The following is a 19049-nucleotide window of genomic DNA, read 5'->3' as shown; positions in this document are numbered from 1 at the left end:
TTTATTAATTATTTATTGTTTTTGGAGGTAATCCGGCCGGTAAGTCAGGTACCAATGATGCCAATCATTGTTTTTTCAAATTCGAACGACGAAAATAACCTAACCTTACATTTTATCCCTGTAAAATAATATCAGAAATTGTGCTGAAAAACAGTATTGTGAGCCTCTTTTCGTTAATAGTGTGCTACATAACACTTTCACGATTCATTGTTCATTAATTTTATGAAAAACCGAGTTTTTTTTACAAAAGTAAGTGGAGTTTTTGGTTAGTTTTTTTTTCCATGTTTCTTATCAATTCTTGCTTCCAGAAACGTGTAAAATAGTCAAGATTTCCAATGGAACAGTCGCGGGAGCCCCTTTCTTACAAAATCAGGTAAGTCAATTTTTGCCTTGATTTATTTATTATTTTCGAGGTAATCCGGTCAGTAAGGTGTTGAATAAATTTATTAAATTACCGAATTTTTTGTCACAAAAGTAAGATCAAATTATTGTTAGTTTTTTTTCCATGTTTAATATCAATTCTTACTTTCAGAAACGTCTAAAATAGTCAAGATTTGCGTTGAAATTGTCGGGACAGCCCTTAGTTTATTTTCTTACAAAATCAGGTAAGTCAATTTTTTCCCTTCCGGTCGGTAAGTCAGGTACCATACCAACCATTGTTTCTTCAAATTCAAACAACGAAGATAACCTTAAATTTTATCTCGGTAAAATAATATCAAAAATTGTGTTGAAAAACAGTATTGTGAGCCTCTTTTTCGTTAATAGTGTGCTAGATAACTCTTTTGTGACTCATTTTTCATTAAATTTATGGAAATTACCGAGTTTTTTGTTACAAATTAAGCCAATTTTTTGTTAGTTTTTTTCCATGTTTTTTATCAATTCTTACTTTCAGAAACGCCTAAAATAGTCGAGAGTTGCATTGGAATAGTCGCGAGAATCTTTAGTTTATTTTCTTACAAAATCAGGTGAGTCGATTTTTCCTTGATTTATTATTTTTGGAGGTAATCTGATCGGTAAGTCAGGTACCACAGATACCAACCATTTTTTTTTTCAAATTCAAACCTTAAATTTTATCAGTATATTGAACCTCTTTTTCGTTAACAGTGTACTGCATAACTCTTTTACGATTCATTGATCATTAAATTTATGAAAATTACCGAGTTTTTTTGTCACAAAAGTAAGTCCAATTTTTTGTTGTTTTTTTTTTTCAATTTTTCTTATCAATTCTTACTTCCTAACGTCTAAAAGATTTGTATTGGAATAGTCGCGAAAGCCCTTAGTTTATTTTCTTACAAAATCAGGGAAGTCAATTTTTTCCTTGATTTTTTATTATGGAGGTAATCCGGTCGGTAAGTCAGGTTCCAGTGATACSAACCATTGTTTTTTCAAATTCTAACGATGAAGGTAACCTTAAATTTTATCTCTGTAAAAACAGTATTGTAAAACAGTATTGTGAGCCTCTGTTTTGTTAATAATGTGTTACATAACTCTTTTACGATTCATTTATTAACTTTATGAAAWTTTTCGAGTTTTTTGTCACAAAAGTAAGACCAATTTTTTGTTACTTTTTTTCCATGTTTCTTATCAATTCTTACTTTCAGAAACGTCTAAAATAGTCAAGAGTTGCATTGAATAGTCGCGAGAGCTCTTAGTTTATTTTCATACAAAATCAGGTGAGTCGATTTTTCCTTGATTTTTTTCTCATATTATACAGGCTGATCAAAAATGCCYCYACGATTGAAACAGGCGCGTTCTTTTTTACTGAAACATTGTGACCATCATTCCAAAAATAGTCTAAATAGATTCTTTTTAAAATTTAAACAGTTTGTCTAACAGCACAAAGCGGCAATATTGCACAAATTTCTTTTACTAAAAAACTATTTCACTCAGGTATTTTTCGTATCTAGGAAACCTTTTTGACTTTAATCGTTCAAATTTCACAGAACAAACAACATTGAAAATTGATTTTTTTGTTGCTACCGTTTCCAGTAATTGAATATTACTTGGACATTTTCTCTGTATCCTAGGATATTTGCAATGTTGCAACATTGATAAATTTTCTTTGGAGCCAAGAAATGRTATCCTAACATCTTCAATAAAGTTTATTTCAATAGACTTTTTACACATTTTTTAAGAACACCGTCAACAATATCAAAATCTAGACTTTAACAATGAAATTATTTTAAAACTGTTAATTATATAGATTTCTCTTTTCTAAAAAGGAAAGTCTATATCTTACTGATAAGAGCACAAATCCAATTTTGGTCTTCGAATTCGTCTTTAATAAAAGATCACTTATAACGTGTGGGTTAACACGGGCGCCTTTTTTCATCATACTGTATATTTTCAGCGATGGCAACTCTGGAAAAACTGCAAATTTCGGGCATCCGCAGCTTCGGCCCCGACGAGGACCACTGTCAAACCTTAAAATTCGCGACACCTTTAACCCTAATTCTAGGCCAGAATGGTTCTGGTAAAACCACAATTATTGAAGCCATCAAATACGCAATGACCGCCAACATTCCCGAAGGGACTAACAGTGGTCAAGGTTTTCTCAACGACCCCAAAATGACATCTAAGACCAGCACTAAAGGCCAAATCAAATTACGAATCGTCGACCCCAAAAACAACGCTGTTACGGTTTCTCGCATTATGGAAGTGACCCAAACCTCGGACAAAAATAAACTAAAATTCAACTCAATGCCGGGAACTATTCGAATCGTGACGCCAAATGGCGAAGATAGAAGCATTTCGGGCCGATGTGCAGACATAACAAATGAATTTTGTCAAATTATGAACGTCTCGCCTTCAATCCTCAACAATGTGATTTTTTGTCACCAGGAAAACGCTGCGTGGCCTTTGGACGAAGGAAAGAAACTTAAAGAAAAATTCGACGAAATTTTTAATGCCCAACAGTCAAACAAATGCGTCGAAATCTATCGCAAAGCATTGAAAGATAGACAAGGCAAAATTAAGTTACTGAAATTGGAGGTTGAGCACAAAAAGGAAAAGAAAGAACAAGTRGAAAAAGACAAACGTAACTTACAAGATAAGGAAGACAAACTCAGGTCCTTTGATACCGAAATTGACACTAAAACGATTCAATTACAACCGATCAAAAACCGTCTTGAGGCAATCATAGAAGTGGAGAARGTTCTAGGGGGGCTAGAACGCGATTTAGCGGCCAAAGAAGCAACAAGAATTAGTCTTGTTGAAGAGCAAGGAAGTATTAAAAAAAATCTTGCTTTCGAATTTGATGGGAGTGACAACGACTTGCAGGAGAAAATCAAATCGTTTGAAACTGACCGTCAAAAAGACGAAACATTGATCGAGAATTTACTAAAACGAAAAAACGATGTTGATACTAAAATCAAGGAAATTAATGAAGCTGTTCAAAATCTCCAAACCGATTTGGGGCGCTTAAATCAACAAAAAAATCACTATTTGGAGAAAAATGACGAACGRAAAAAATTACTTGCCCAAGCTGTGGATAAGTTTGGTGTGAGAATTACAAACTTTGAGGATGACAAGGGGGCGAAACAAGCCTTAAATCAGYTCAAATGTGACCGCCAGGCCTCACTAGATGCACTTATCGAAGAGAAAGAGTTAGATTTGATGACAGTTCAAGCGTCTATTGATGATGTTCGAGGCAAAGTCATCAAAACTGAGCAAACTATAAGCTCAAAAACTCGCGAAATGACAGAATGTGAGCAAAAAATCGAGAGTATTTCATTTGAGTTGAACACAATGTTGTCCTCCGAGGGGTTCCTTGAGGATTTTGATAAACGTCTGGCAKCCATTGATAAGACAATTTACAATTTGCGAAACACGTTTCACGAAGAAGAAGAAACTCAAAAAAATGAGTCACGTCGGAGTGAAATTACAACACTGGAAYACAATCTAGATATTCTAGAACGGGAATATAAAATTCTCCTACAAAATGACACAACTGAGGGAAAAATCGAAAGTGAGAAACATTTAATTTTGGCAAAACAACGTGAAATTAATCGGATTAAAACCAARCATTTGGAGAGTCTCAAAGTSTTGTTTGGGTCGCCCCCTGAAACGAATCTAAAAGACTCAGTGTTGGCAAAACAAAAAACTGCAGATTTAACACTCAAAACACTCACCGAACAATTGAATAAAAAACAAAAGGAGGTGACAACTCTCGAGGTTCAATTACATAATCAAATTGAGAAAATCAACTTGTGTCAAGAGGAATTGAGGCTTAATCGTGAGAAAATTTCACAGGTTTGCAACGGTTGTGATTTTAATGAAGTCTTGGAGCGTTGTTTCCAAAAGAAGGAACGTTTGCAATTCGACAAGGGAAATTACAATTCAATTAAAATTATTTACGCCCAATATATAAGAAAGTTTGAAGAGGAGAAACCGTGTTGTCCAGTTTGTGAAACAAATTTCTCGGGTAAAACCTCCATCATTGATAAGATTAAAACAACGTTGAAAAGTAAACTAGATAAAGTCCCTCAACAATTGACCAAAGTTGAGGCCGAATTGCAAGAAGAGGAAGCTTTATACAACAAACTCCAACAATTGAAAGTTGTCAATGACGAAATTCGTGTTTTGTCCAAGGAGAAGTTGCCTCAACTTGAGACAAATCTCAACGAGATTAAGCGTAATTTAGAGGCGAAAAAGTCAGAATTGGACACGTTGAATAAAAAGACTTGTGAGCCGTTGAAAATTTTGGAAATTTCAAAAATTCTCATTTCCGATGTCAGCACATTGGATCAGAATCAAGCCGATGTTGATAAATCACGGAAAACAGTCGAGGAATTGAAGGGGAAGTTGTCCCAAGTCCCTTCAAATAAATCCAAACAGGAAATTGAAGCTGAAATTGACTCAATCAAAGCGGAATTGAATGAATTGAGACGAAAAATTGACGCCGAAACGAAAAAAATTAGCAGTCATAAGGACCGAATCCATCAATTGACTCAAGAAAGGAATCAATTGTATGAAAAACAACTGATTATGAAGGACAAAATGAAGAATCGGCCAAATCTCGAAGCACAAAAAAGCGAAGTGTGTGAAAAACTACAAAGCTTGAAGGAGGAAATAGAAGTGAAAAAGACTGAATTGGACCTTTTGGAAGAGGATTTGGGGAATATTGAAGCTAGAAAAAAGTCGCTGGTACAAGAAAATAAAACTCTGATTGAGAAAGAACGCAAGGAATTGAGCACTTTCACAATTCTGGTGCAAGACATCGAGAAGCTTCAGAAAGAAATCGAGAATTATTTCAGTAACGGAGTTGAGGAAAAGTTGGTTCAAATTGAGGACATTTTGAGGGACTTTAGACAAAAGGATGTGAAGCTTGCAGGAGTTAAAACCGAAATTTCGCAATTGATTTCCGACAAGAAAGAGGGATTGAGTAAATCCGAGTTGCGTTTCCGGACGTTGCAAAGTAACGTAACTTTACGTCAGAAAAAAGCCATCGAGGTGGMATTAAACGCAAAGATTGAGGATTTGAGGAAACAGATCGGTGGTTACAATTACAACTCAGTGTACGAGGAAAAGTCTCAATTAATCAGACAAAAGGAAAACTACGAAAAATCAATAAACAATCTAAGGGGTGAGAAAAACGCTCTTTCTGAAAACATCGAAGAGTTGCGTCGCCAACTCGCAGAACCAGAAAGTGCCAACGCCCACAACAACTATATGACGAAGTTGTATGAATTAAAAGTGGTCGAAGTTGTAATCGAGGATTTATTCAAATATATAACTGTTTTGGAAAAGTCTATTCTTGATTTTCACGCTGCGAGAATGAAGCAAATTAATAATACGATAAGRGAAATGTGGCGAGATATATACAGGGGGAATGATATTGATTATATTGAGATCAAAGCAGGGCATGCGAGTTCTACAGGGGCCACCAGAAAACGCACATACAACTACAGTGTGGTTCAAGTGAAACAAGGAGTCGAGTTGGAGATGAGAGGGCGTTGCAGTGCTGGACAAAAAGTGTTAGCTTGTTTGATTATAAGAATGGCGTTAGCTGAAACTTTGAGTGCAAATTGTGGCATTTTGGCGTTGGATGAACCAACAACGAATTTAGATCGGGAGAATACAAATAGTTTGTGTGAGGCTTTAGCAAGGATTGTGGAGTCTAGGGAGAAAGAGAAGAATTTTCAATTAGTGGTTATCACGCACGATGAGGAGTTTATAAATACCCTCACGAGAGCACAAGGCGTGCCCTTCTTCTATAGGGTGGCGAGAGACCACGACGGATTTTCGCTAATCAAAAAAGAATACGCGTTATAAGTTTGTTACTTTTTTCAATTTTTATAAATCGTTTTTTGTATTGTTCAATAAACGTTTATTTTCAATTATAGAAAAAACAATCAGTTACTCTTACCAATCTAACCTAAGTGAATTTTCCATGGAAATATCCTCGTATGTAATGAAGTCTTAAAAAAGTACTTTTATGGATTCATATGTCATTATGTAAGCCCCCAATCAACAAAACAATTCATTTTCCGATGACAAGTATTCGAAGGTGAATAAACTTGCGGAAGACAGGGAATTTGTCATCGTTGGGGTTATTTATTGATCATTTCCTAAATCAAAAATCACGAAGTTTCTATAGTCCTGATATTTCAAAAAAATTTGAATTTTGTAGATTTTGGCGGGAAAACCTAAATTTTTAAATTTGAAATATCTCTCCGCGTTTCTATTAATATTTGGAAAAATTGCTAAATTTTCAATTTTAAAAATGTGGAATGCCTCCTCACATTTCTGTGCCCCTGATATTTAGAAATTTTGCAGATTTTGGCGGGAATTTTTTTTTAATTTGAAATACCTCTTCGTGTTTCTCTGATCCCAATACTTGCTTCTAATATTTGGTTAATGTGATCCTGAATATTTTGAAATTTGCAATTTTTAGCAAAAATTATTTTTTTTTAATTTAATACCTCTTGCATATCTGTGATCCTGATACCTACTTCTGATATTTTAATTTTTTTTCAGATTTTTCCTGATTCTGAAGTGAATCCATTTCTATTTCTAATTTGCTCCTTAAAGGGTTAGCCCATTAATGATGGTATTCATTGACCACGTGGACCATCTTGAGCTTGATCAGACAGGCTTCTTGATGGATGCAGATATTTTAAAACAAAGGGATCATAAGGGATAACGAGGTTTCCGATTAATAAAAATAATATTTTTCAGTATTGAAACAATTGTTTTTTTCAATTAGTCCTATCATAATGAGCCTGATTTATTAATCTTATTAAAAAAATCCGGTACGCTTTTACATCTTATAAAAATTAACCTAATGAAATATACAAATTAATCCTCTTTTTGGTTTGAACTTTCCTCCATGAGTTGCACAATGACATTATCTGGAATTTGACTGATAATCGTATCAAAAAGCTCCTCCATGGAAAAATCCTCATCGTCACAAAACATCACGTTTCGTCAAGAGCCCCTATTTTGACAATCCCGCAATTCGACTACTGGAAAAATATTGAAAAGATTACTAAACTGTTCAACACTAATCCTCGTCGTAACTGTATTAACCTCAATAGTCGTCGTAATACTCCCCAAATCCGTCTCTTCCTTCCTGACAAATGGGGCCCCCGTCGACTTACGCGCCAACATTTTCCTAACAGGAGTCGCTTTCGCCGCCACAATCTCCTGCACCATTGTTTCATACTCCTTCAACCTGTTTGCATTCTCCTCGACTTGTTCCACACTCTCTGGATGCTCCTTATTGTGGTGAGCGCGCGCCTCCGTCGGATAAATAAACGTCGCCCCACATCGGAGACAATCAATCGGTCGCAAATGCTTCCGAACATGACTGCGAATCCCCCCAACACTGCAACTTCGAAACGGACACTTGCTACAACAATACTGCTCCTTGGCGCCCCCTTGTTTACTCTCAACGCAACTATAAGTGAGTTTCTTCCCAACATGAGTCACACTAAAATGTTTCCTCAAATCTTTGATATTCAAATAAGTGCCAGAACACTCGAGACAAATATACTGATAAATACTAAACTTCAGCCCTTCATGTTTCTCACTATGGTGCTTTTTTAGGTGCTTATCCGAGCCCCTTTCGTGACAATACGAACAACAATACATCACTTCAACTCGCGACCTTGTCACCACCTTGTAGCAAAAATTCGAACTTTCGTGACACTCACTAAAGTGGTGTTTCAAACCGTCGAAACTCTTCTTCACTTCAGAACAGTAAACACACGCGTAGAGTACCTCATCGGCGCCCCCTTGGAGCGCCCCAACTGGGGGACTTTTCAAACTAGTGATCACTTTACTCACAAATGGACCGTTTTTCGTGACCAATGACGGCTCACAAGCCGAATGGACCAAAAAAGTATGCTGGAATAAGTCATCCAGAGTGCCATGTTCGGAAAAACAATGACCACAAACGTAAGTGTGTTCGGCCCAATGACACAATTCGTGTTCTTTACACATGAACATGTTCTTAAACCTACAAGAAAAATGGTAAAATTTTGATTTATTAAAGGATTTGGTGGGGTACCATCGTGGGCAATACAAACACTGGGTCTTGAAAGCCCCCGAAGTGGCCTCTTCACCCATTGGTAGATTCGCCCCTTGGACCAGAGCCTTCGCTTGATATTTAATCAACATTTGAAGCCAAAATTCCACTGTTTGATCGAGTGGTATATCGGTGATGCTATCAGTGGCAACACTGTCATGAACATCCAGACAATGTGACAACATGGTGTCCATAGTGATACACCCAAAGTCGCAAACCTTACATTTGTACCTACGACAAAGTMGTAAAAAATCACATTTGTGTTAAAAACCCTCACCTTTGACACTTCAACTCCCCCAAAATGTGGTATACAAAATAGGAAATTTTCTTCGTCTTGAATTTGAAACAAATAGGACACTTGAATGACCGATTCATCGGTAAACACAACATCCCATATTTCTGCATCAACTTCTCCTCACTCAAATACTCCTTTTCTTCATCACTTTTAACTTTCTCCACGTCAATCATCAATTCACCATCCACTTCTTCATTATCTTCTTCTTCATCATCGATCAAAATCACGGATTCTTCTTTCGTTTCTTCCATTTTATCGGATGTGTACTCATCGGTGCCTTTAGCTACGGCTTCAATCGCTAGGTCTAGATTTGAAGTACCCGACGTGGAGGGCGTACTAGTTATTGGGACACGCCCCGTCACCAATTTCTTGCCTTTTTGGGGCGTTTCTTCAAATAGAATGCCACGAATATGACGCACTCTTGGCCTATCACGTTGCCAAAGAGGCGTGGTATCGAATTGTTTCTGCCCACTTGTTGACGTCGCCCCTTCAACACTCTTATAGTAAACATAAATAATATCAATGTCATTATCAGGATGATTTTCTTTAAAATGTCCACTAAACGTCTTCCGTTCATTTGTTTTATACGAACATAACGTACATTTAAATTGTGTATTAATATCATGTTTGTTGAAAATATGTGTGACAATATCATCTTTTGCAGCACATCGATATTTACACATACCACAATGCCAGGGTTTAGTCCATTTGATATTAGTCACGCCTACGGGTGCTATTGATTGGTCATTTTCAAGAAGCTCCGCCTCTAAAGCCCGCACTGTGATAGTATTGGTTGTTTTATCGGGATGCTTATCCCCGGCATGTTTATCAACTTTATGACGTAAATTATGCACAAATGAACAATGTGAACACTTGTASAGATGTAAATCGTGAAGTTTGAGGTGTTTGAGGTAACCCTCAATATCCATTTTGAGGTTAATCTTACAATGGGCACATGTAAATGACGCTTCTTCAACATGCAGTGCGAATAAATGATGCCGAAGATTGGACTCCTCCAAACAGAGATAATTACAATTTGGTGCACAACAAACATAACGACGATGGGAGGGGACATAGGCGGGGACTTGAACTGTTTCGGTTTTAGGCCCRCCCATTCGACTTGACGTAGCCGTAAAGGAACTAATCGCTAAATTGGTCATTTTATCAAACATTTTTTCGTTTTTTTCAAGACACGGAACTGGATTTACGGGGGCTGTTTCAGGGACTGATTTTTCAGCCGAATGAAATTGCAAATGGCGGACGAGATTCGAACGAACTTTTGTACTATAAGCACACAATGCACACTTGATCTCCGATGTGAAAATGCAACGTTTCGGCAAATCGTTGATTTCGTCAGGACCATAAGCGTCTCTTTCGATGGGTATTGTGGTACTTTGGGCATCCGTGGGTTCGATTAATGGTACCGGTCGTAGAACGAATTCATCACATTCGGGGTTGGTCTTATTGGGGGTCAAAGGGGTTGTGATTGTGTTAGTAACGTTGTGTTTGCCCCTCATGTGTAACCTGTAATCACAATTGCCAACTATGAAACATTTAAAACACTAAATGTGTTACCTCAATGAAAACGATGAAGGGAAACGTCGTACACAAAGCGAACAACAGAATCTCAACTGGCCATGATATTGGATATGTTCGAGTAAACCATTCGGATTTTTAAACATTCGCTCACAATGGACACACTTGAACGGTTTATTTGTACTATCATCACGACATTGCTTCGAATTCATACAGTGTGTTCGAAAATTGCGTGCATTCGAAAAGGAGATCTCACAGAAACCACATCGAAACAATTGATAACCAATTAGACCGTAATTTTTCGTAACTGATCCATCGGTGGGTTCTTGTGAATCGCTTTCATCACCCGAAATCATGACATTTGAATCGGTTTCAAGACTCAATGGATCGGTACTATTATCGCCTTCGTCGACTCGAATCGGATCGTCTTTTTCACTCGATGCGAAGACAAAATCTGTTTCTTTTTTTTGTTTCGTCGACGGCGAGAAGATTTTCACAGGATCGTTCGAATTCGGGAAAATTGCAATGATTTTCCCAGCTTCGGGGGTTTTGTTTGGTTGGATCAAAGATAACGGTACTAGAGTCACATTTTTGGGTTCGGGAGTTGACGGTTTTGGGGGTAACTCAATCGGGGCGTCGACGGGAACCACAGTGAAGCGTTTGGTGACGATTGTTGATAGTATTTCGGTAGATGGGACATGGCGGACTTTGGCAAAAGCCTCATCATTGTAGTAGTAAAAATGACCCTGAGAATATCAATTATTAATTAATTATTAACTTAAAACTAGTGTTGGGCACAATCGAATGATTTTGACTATCGAATGAATCAATCATTTATAAAAATTCTTTTGGAGATGAAAAAAAAAACGGTTTTTCGAGCATTTTCTACGTTTTCAACCAGAAACTTGATGATTTCGTCATTTTTTTCAAAAAAGTCGAAAACCCACCAAATTGCTTAAAAATAGTTCTTTGTTTTTTTTTTTTTATAAAATTGTACTAGATAGGAAAATGAAAATTTATTTTTGTCTTTTTTAGGATACTTTTTCAACTAGAAATTATTTCGCAAAAATTCCTTAAAAACAATCCAAAAATTCAACAAATTTGACCAAAAACGGCGTTTTTTTAAGTATTTAAGCACGTTTTTGAGATAAAAACAAAAAAAAAATACAAAATGAAATCGAAATTGATATTATTTTTAGCTTATTTCGTTCGATTTACTTCGTTTTTGAACCAGAGGTTCACTGATTTTGCAAAATCTTGTCTAAACACGCTTAGAAATCACAAGAACTAAGAACTAAGAAGAAGTTATTTTATTTGTTTCACTCGATTTAACTGTTTTTTGAGCAAAATGAGACCAAAAAAAAAAGCCGAGAATGTTTTTGAGCACGTTTTTGTACTACACTCTCAGGTTTTTTTTTTGCAAAATTTCGCTAAAACGAACTGAAAAATTAACATATTAAGTCGGAAATTACATTACTTTTGCATTTCTTGAAAGTTTTAGAAACGCAATTATTTTGCAAAATTGGTTAAAAAGCCAAAAAACACAGAATAAGACCGAAAATGATATATATTTTTTCTGTTTTTAAAAGTTCAAGCAGTTTTAAGCTGAAACACTATTTTTTTCGTGAGAGTTTGACATAGCGTGTCAAAAATCACTACATTTTTATAAGAAAAGATTGTATCATGATATTTTTACCTAATTATTAGGCAGGTAAGGTAAGGTAAGTTGATTATTTCGTCAAACTTTCTCGAAAAAAAATCTAAAACCACCAAATTGGTTAAAAATAGTTGTAATTGTTATTTTACGAGATATTATTAAACAGAGTGAAAAATGACAATTTATTTATGTTTTTTTCGAATACTTTTTCAACAAGAAACACAATTATTTTGTAAAATTTTGTCAAAAATAWGCCACAAATTTAACAAAGTAGCCGAAAAACGCCGTGCCGTTTTTTGGCCCTTTTYGAGTGTTTAATCATGTTTTTGAGAGATAAAAACACAAAAAATTCGAAATATTGCGTTAAAACAGGCCTAAATCATTAAAAAATTAAATCGAAATTGGTATCATTATTTAGCTTGTTTCGCCCGACTTACTTCGTTTCTAGAGCATTTATTTTGCAAAAACTTGTCCAAATACGCCTAAAAATCACAAAAAGGATTGATATTATTTTGTTTGTTTCACTTGATATAACTGGTTTTCGATCAAAATTAAGACAAAAATAAGCTGAGAAAAGCCGAAAATGCTTTTAAGTATGTTTTGTAAAATGTCAAACTAAAAACTCAAGAAATTAAGTCTAAAATTATATTCTTTTTACAGTTTTTTCGAGCGTTTTAGCACATTTTTCAACGCAATTATTTCTCAAAATTGTGTTGAAAACAAGCCAAAAAATCATAGAAATAGGCAGAAAAGCATGTCATTTTTGCGAGATTTTGYCTTACAAATCGCAATCTGGTGAAAATTTGACAAATTTTTCAACTCGGATCTGGTGAATTTTATGTTTTTGATCTGTCAACACTGTTTAAGACCTTCTTTGAAAAAGTTTTTAACAAATAAACGAACAGAGTTACAATTTCAAGTTAATACGTTAATATCAAAATTGTTGTAAGTTTTATTTAATTTTATTCGTAATTTTTTGTTTTGTCCACTACAATATTATTACAATTGTTTTTATTTTTTGTTTTATTTTTTATTAAAACGATTGTATTATGATTAGATGGAGGTTTATTACCTAMATTTTAAATATTAGTAGTAAATAAAGAACTGGAAGCCAAAATTGGACTATTTGACATTGTTTGAGTTAATTTGTTTTTAATTTTTGTTATTTCTTAATTATTTATTTAATAATTAAATGATTTTAATCGAATAAATTTTCATACGCGTACGTGCTTGGCAAAATTTCAGTAGATTTGAATGAATTATTAGAGTGAGATAACTCACTGTAAGTGAGAAAGAAACAAATTTTTTTTATTCAATAATTCAGTATTGCGCTCATATTCATTTCTTTTAATGAATGAATTTTCTACTATCGAATTATTCGTTAAAATTTATTCGATTGTGCCCATCACTACTTAAAACATACCACTCGTGACTCTTTGGGGCTATTTCTTCGGTCAACCACCTCTGGAACCATACTAGGATGAAGTAAAGAGTAGTGTTCAAGCATACTATACAATTCAACACATCCAACTGTGCACAAAAGACAATGCAAAGGATAGCAATTATGTGAGCGATAATGATCAATCAAATTATCAATTGATCCACACTTGTAGGGACATTTCACGTCATTATTTTCATACCCACAACTCATTAAGCCTTCATGACTTTTCACTACATGGTTATAGTACTCGTTGATAAACAAGAAATGCGATGTACAATCTAGAAAAACTCAGAAGTAAGAAAAATTCAAACCAGTGAAACTCTACTACCTTCATGACCACATTTATACGGAGGACACGCTTCTTTCACTGTGAATTTTTTCTGTTTACTCATCATTATAGTTTTTGCTTGTTTTGGTGAAAGTGCAATAATGCGGTCATCACTCGGATGTCTCAATTTCAAATGCACCATTACATATTCTCGCATTAGGGCACGATACAAACATTGCGAACACGAATAGAGACAATTCGAGTGTCTCAAATCAATGTGAAGACTCGCCTGATTTAGRGGCGTTTTAACGTCACAATAGACACAACACATGAGTTGTTCATTCGTCGGTGAGTGAATTTTAATATGGTTGTCAAACAAAGGTCGCAAACTACTCGCAAACATACAAAAGTATTGCGGACATTTGTATAAAGCTCTTGGACATCGTAAAAATTTCGACATTGCTTCATTCGATTTCCATTTCGCTTCTTTCTCAACCGATGTCAATTTGGCTTCCTTCAAGACTACACTTTCAATTTTGGGACTTTGTCGTTCTTTGATTGGTGATAGTGGAGGTACTTTTGGTGGATCTTCAGCCAATGATATAACATCGGAGATTTTAATCCCCCAAGGATTCTCCTCTTCCTCTTCTTCTTTTTTCGATAGTTTATCACCACTTAAACGACGAGTGCGTAAAACCGGTGTTTCCAAGTGTTGGCTTTCAACATGTGCGAARAATTCACTCAAGAGAGGTGACTCAACACTTGAGGTTATTTCAATTTGACAAATCTTACATTTGGTCATTTTGTAATTCTCATTGATTCGTGTATGATCCTCCTCCCAGTGAGTGACAAAACGATCGCGTAATTTAGTCGAAAAGAGACACGAAGGGACTCTACAAACATACTCAAGACCATCTTCAAGTTTACTAATGTTCAAAAATCCAGCACTTATGAGATTATCACCACTTTCGTCGGTTTTTCTTTCGATAAGTGGAGTCAACGGTGGTGGCCCTTCTACACCATCTTTAAGTTTAACTTGAAGTTTCTCAATCATTCCTTGAATTTTAATATTGTCTTTTTGGACCACATCCATTGTTGTTGTTAGTGGTGTTTCGATTATTTTTAAGGGTTTCTTGGAGGTGATTTCGGGTTGTGGTTCAATTTCAGGTTCGTCTGGTTCAAGATCTAATGGTTCGTTTTTAACAAACATTATTTCCGGTTCGGGTGCTTCTTTCTCCTCTTGTAACAATCGATTGCTTAATTCGTCAATGAAATTCAAAGACTGACGATTTGTCTTAACAGTTTCATTCAATTCGGCCATTTTTCTTAATCGTTCTTGTTCAATTTTCTCATTTTCTTCATCAATGTCAGTTTTACAAGTAAAGACAGTCATGTCAATCTCTTTCTCTTTCTTGATTACTGGTTCCGGTGACTCTCTTTTAGGAGTTTTGATTCTTTTCACTTTCGGCTCTTCAATCTCCTCTTCCTTAGCATCTTCAACAATTTGTGCTTTCTTCATTCTTGTCAGATTTCTTTTAAGGGTCGCGTCATCATACAATGATAAATGTATCTTCATTATTTTGTTCCCTTCTTCTAAATGATAAACATTGATGTGATTTTCAACAGCCTTCCGATTCATTTGGACAAAATTACACTCGAGACAAATATAACCATAGATCCGTGACTTAATCCAAACTACTCTCGAATAATAATTTTTCTTGTGAATCTTCTCATAGTGATTCTTTAGTGGTTTACAGTTACTAGCAGAAAACTGACATAAAGTACATAGATGTCGATATTCTCCAGTATGTGTGGTAACATGATCGAAAAAATTTGTCGGTTTCGAATTCATTTCAATGTCACAGAAACGACATTTAAATGCGTATTGTCGTGTTGAAGCTAATGCTACATCTTCAGATTCATCCAATTTCAGTTCAATTGAGGCTTTTATCGCTTTTTCGGCCTTATCTGGTCGTAATCTCGATGATAAAACTTCCGAATCGGGATGTTTGGAACGATAATGTTTCGTTATGTTTTTCCCAAAATAGGGACAAAGCTTACAAGGTGACTTAAAATGCCAAGAGTTCGATGAATAGTAGTTTTTATCAGGTTCGATAAACTCAGTCTTTTCATCTTCTTTTTCTTCAACAATTTCTTCTTCTTCTTGTTCTTCTTCTTCAACTATAATTTTCTTGCGTTTTTGCTTTGGAATAATGCCACTAGCCCACGATTTCGTTCGCTTTCTGATCCGTTTTGGCGTTTCAGGCAATTTTTCTACTGGTGGTTCTTTCTCTTCACTCGATTCTTGCTTCTCTTCTTCATTAGTCGACTTTTCTTTATCCTTTTCTTCATCACTATCTTCCTCTGCGTAACTCTTAGTCGTTTTATTGGAACGTCTCAATGAGTATCTTTGAGTTTCATCATCAATTGTCAATTTATCAACTGAAATTTTCGGTATGAGAACTCGAACATTACTCATTTCTTTCAATTGTTCAGAATCGAACTTTTCAGGAACACTTCTTGTGATTCTTCTAGCTCGAGATGGTGTTTCAGGTTGTGGTGGTGTTTTAGCTTCGTCATTCTTCAACAATCGACACATTCTTTTACCAGTCGCTGTCAAAACTCCATCTCTTATAAACATATCTTGAATGTCTTCATGAAGCAAATCGAGTTCGGTTTTATGCTTTGATTTCTTTCGTTTCGGTGTTTTACTACTCGCCATTCTTTTCCTATTCTTAATCCTCTCACCGACTGAAACTAAAACTTCCTCTTCTTTAACTTTTTCTTCCTCCTTCTTCGTTTCTTCTTTTTCAGTTTTACCAAGTTTTGCAAGACGTTCACGCCTCAAACGCATCTTCCTTTGAACGGCTTTCTTCTTCTTCAATAGCTGTGCTTTGAGTTTAGCCGATTTAAGTTTCATTTTTCGTCGAATTAATTGACGTTTCTCTTCTTCTTCACTAACTGCTTTCACTTTTTGTACTACCATTTTTAATTTCTCATCATCGAGTGAATTCGATACGGTATCGATAAACATAGATGCTGCAGCTCGAGTACGTTCATTTTCTAAAAGTGTCTTCAAAAATTTATTAATAATTTCGGTTTGATCCTCAGGTTTTGCTTCATCACGTGATTGATTCTCTTGTATGTCATTGGTGGATGAAATTTCACCAACTTCTACATTTTCCTCAACGGTTTCATTCTTTTTTTCACACTCTGTCGATGATGATACACTACCCAAAACAACATTGTCTTCACATTCACTCGTTTTATTTTCTTCAATAACTTCACTAGTACAAGGTTTCGGTTCTCCAACTTCAGGTTTTGAAACATCTTCTTCTTCTCGTTTAATTTTCGGTATTTTGAAATTTTGAACACCGTAACCTTTTCCTGTTTTTCTATAACCATCATTTGAACTATATAGACTATCCAATGGTGATGAAAAAGTGTTACTGTCTTCACTTTCACGTGACCTTGATCTTGACCTATCTGTTTCATTATCATATCTACTATTACGATTTAATCTCGGATCTTTAAATTCATATTCTTTCGATTCCCTTCGTGGTGTAGTAGGCCTTGAATCGAAACTTCTCGAATGTAGTCGAGGATCACGATTCGGTTCACGTGATCTGGATCGTCTCCAATCGTCACGTGGCCTCATATCTCTATCTTTTTTCCCGAAAAGTCCATCTTGAGGTTGATGATTGAAAGTGGGAGTAGGTCCTCCCACTACCGGTGGTGGGGGGAAATTCGGTTGGATTTGTTCAAACTGATTGGGTAATGGCGTGAATGGGCGTTGGGGGTACGGCGAGGGGCATTGATTCGGCCAATGTGGGTAATTCCCCGGAGGGAATTGAGGTCTGAATTGTGGTTGATTTGGAGGGAAATTCGGTTTGGCTTGAAATTGATTCACAAGATTGTTAACTAAAGTCGAAGTGTTCGGATTTGTGACTATGTTATTGACGAAATTCGGGATGTGATGTGGAGTTGGAGTCAAGTTGGGAGGAGGTTGATTTGGGTTGAAAATAGGTACAGGAATGGGTTTTTTATTATATGAAGCTATTTCGCTATCAGCACTATGAGTTGAACTGGTAGGGGAGGGTAAAGGGAGGATTGGAGGAGTGACTGGAGATTTACTCTGAGGTTTGTCAATTATAAGAGGAGGAGTTTCTAGTACTTTTGGAGGCGGAGTCGGTTCAGGTTGAGGTTTCCTCGGTTTAGGATTGTATTTGTCGGCCAGGCGTTTAAAAACCTGTTCGGTTTTCGGTTTATCATCCTTATTATTAACTTTCTCGTCGTTTTTACTCAGTTTTGTATCATCTATCTTTTCTTTATGTTTATGTTCTGTGCTACTCCTCTTCTCAGTCTTTTTATGACTAGAAATATCAGATTTTTTCTCGTTTGAATTTCTTCGTTCTGATTCTTTTTTACTAATTGAACTTCGACGTTCCTTTTTACTACCTTCCAAAATTTGATTATCTATACTAGAAAGTGTATTTCCAAATACACTGGCGGCTTCTTTGATCACTTTAACTGGTTTTGTGACAGGGACCGGTTTAACCACTGGTTTTACTTCAACCGGTTTAACCTTACTGTCACTAGATACACTTTTCTCAACCGATTTTTTTGTCAATATTGTAGTATTTCTAACTGTGGTATTAATCAGTAAATCTCGTGACGAATCGCTGGAATCATCTGACGCTTTCAATTGTTTTTGAAGTTTCTCTCTTAAATCTGTCAATTCGTTCAATGACAATCTCTCAGTATCAACACTATCGTCTTGGAGAGCTTCCAAATCGGCATAACTAATAGGTGGTTTGGACATATCAGGCCCTTTTTTGCCCAAACGTTCAAAAACGCTCGATTTTTCATATGATTTTGACTTAAGACTATCACCTGCACTACTATAAATGTCTATTTTAGGCTTATTATAACTACTGCTAGAAGACTTAGTTAATTTGCTTTCCCTGAAAAAAAAACATATTATATTTATAGTTTTGGTTAAATCATGATGGGAAAATAACGTACTTATCTGGTATTTTTTCGGTGGGTATTACCACCGGTTGAGTTTTTGGAATGTCACGTGGTGGACTTGGACTTGATGGTGTAATAGGTGAATATTTAGAGCTTGTTGGAGGTGGTCCTGGTGTTAATGAGGGTTCGGAATTAAAATGGGATTGAGATTGTGAACCGGATTTCTACAAAATATTAATACAGTTTCGATTTTTTTTATTTAGAAAATCTACTCACGACTTTGTCGTATAATTTCAAAATGACGTCTTCGCATTTTATCAAGGTTTCAAGTTTCAACCTAGAAAAAAAAAT

At 35.7% G+C, this 19049-nt stretch overlaps 2 protein-coding genes across 12 annotated transcripts in view; one reads left to right on the top strand and one right to left on the bottom strand.

Annotated features, from left to right (window-relative positions):
* The window catches only part of LOC123008887 (DNA repair protein RAD50-like), a 31261-nt gene extending 24918 nt beyond the window's left edge, over positions 1-6343 (top strand). For 2 of the 9 annotated variants that reach the window (XM_044404931.1, XM_044404932.1), the window contains exons 2-6: positions 309-373; positions 533-605; positions 893-965; positions 1602-1673; positions 2351-6343. In XM_044404931.1, the coding sequence (XP_044260866.1) occupies positions 2353-6273 (3921 nt within the window). In that variant the 5' untranslated portion in view covers positions 309-373; positions 533-605; positions 893-965; positions 1602-1673; positions 2351-2352 and the 3' untranslated portion in view covers positions 6274-6343. Of the gene's footprint in view, positions 1-58; positions 250-308; positions 374-393; positions 475-532; positions 606-892; positions 966-1418; positions 1545-1601; positions 1674-2350 lie in introns of those variants that run through there. The other 7 variants (XM_044404930.1, XM_044404935.1, XM_044404934.1 and 4 more) reach the window with 7 other exon arrangements.
* Positions 6344-7065: 722 nt separating this feature from the next.
* The window catches only part of LOC123009097, an 18157-nt gene continuing 6173 nt past the window's right edge, over positions 7066-19049 (bottom strand). The window contains exons 2-10 of one of the 3 annotated variants that reach the window (XM_044405223.1): positions 18975-19035; positions 18753-18922; positions 13788-18691; positions 13442-13737; positions 10401-11107; positions 8808-10349; positions 8513-8761; positions 7531-8461; positions 7066-7463 (exon numbers count right to left, since the gene is read on the bottom strand). In XM_044405223.1, the coding sequence (XP_044261158.1) occupies positions 7419-7463; positions 7531-8461; positions 8513-8761; positions 8808-10349; positions 10401-11107; positions 13442-13737; positions 13788-18691; positions 18753-18922; positions 18975-19035 (8905 nt within the window). In that variant the 3' untranslated portion in view covers positions 7066-7418. Of the gene's footprint in view, positions 8462-8512; positions 8762-8807; positions 10350-10400; positions 11108-13441; positions 13738-13787; positions 18692-18752; positions 18923-18974; positions 19036-19049 lie in introns of all 3 variants that reach the window. The other 2 variants (XM_044405224.1, XM_044405222.1) reach the window with 2 other exon arrangements.

Source organism: Tribolium madens, unplaced genomic scaffold (assembly GCF_015345945.1).
Source record: "Tribolium madens isolate multiple individuals breed KSU strain unplaced genomic scaffold, Tmad_KSU_1.1 Scaffold_71;HRSCAF=194;Tcas5.2_LG6, whole genome shotgun sequence".
Lineage (NCBI taxonomy): Eukaryota > Metazoa > Arthropoda > Insecta > Coleoptera > Tenebrionidae > Tribolium > Tribolium madens.
Note: the sequence above shows the minus strand (reverse complement) of the source record. Positions and strands in the feature narration are given on the sequence as shown.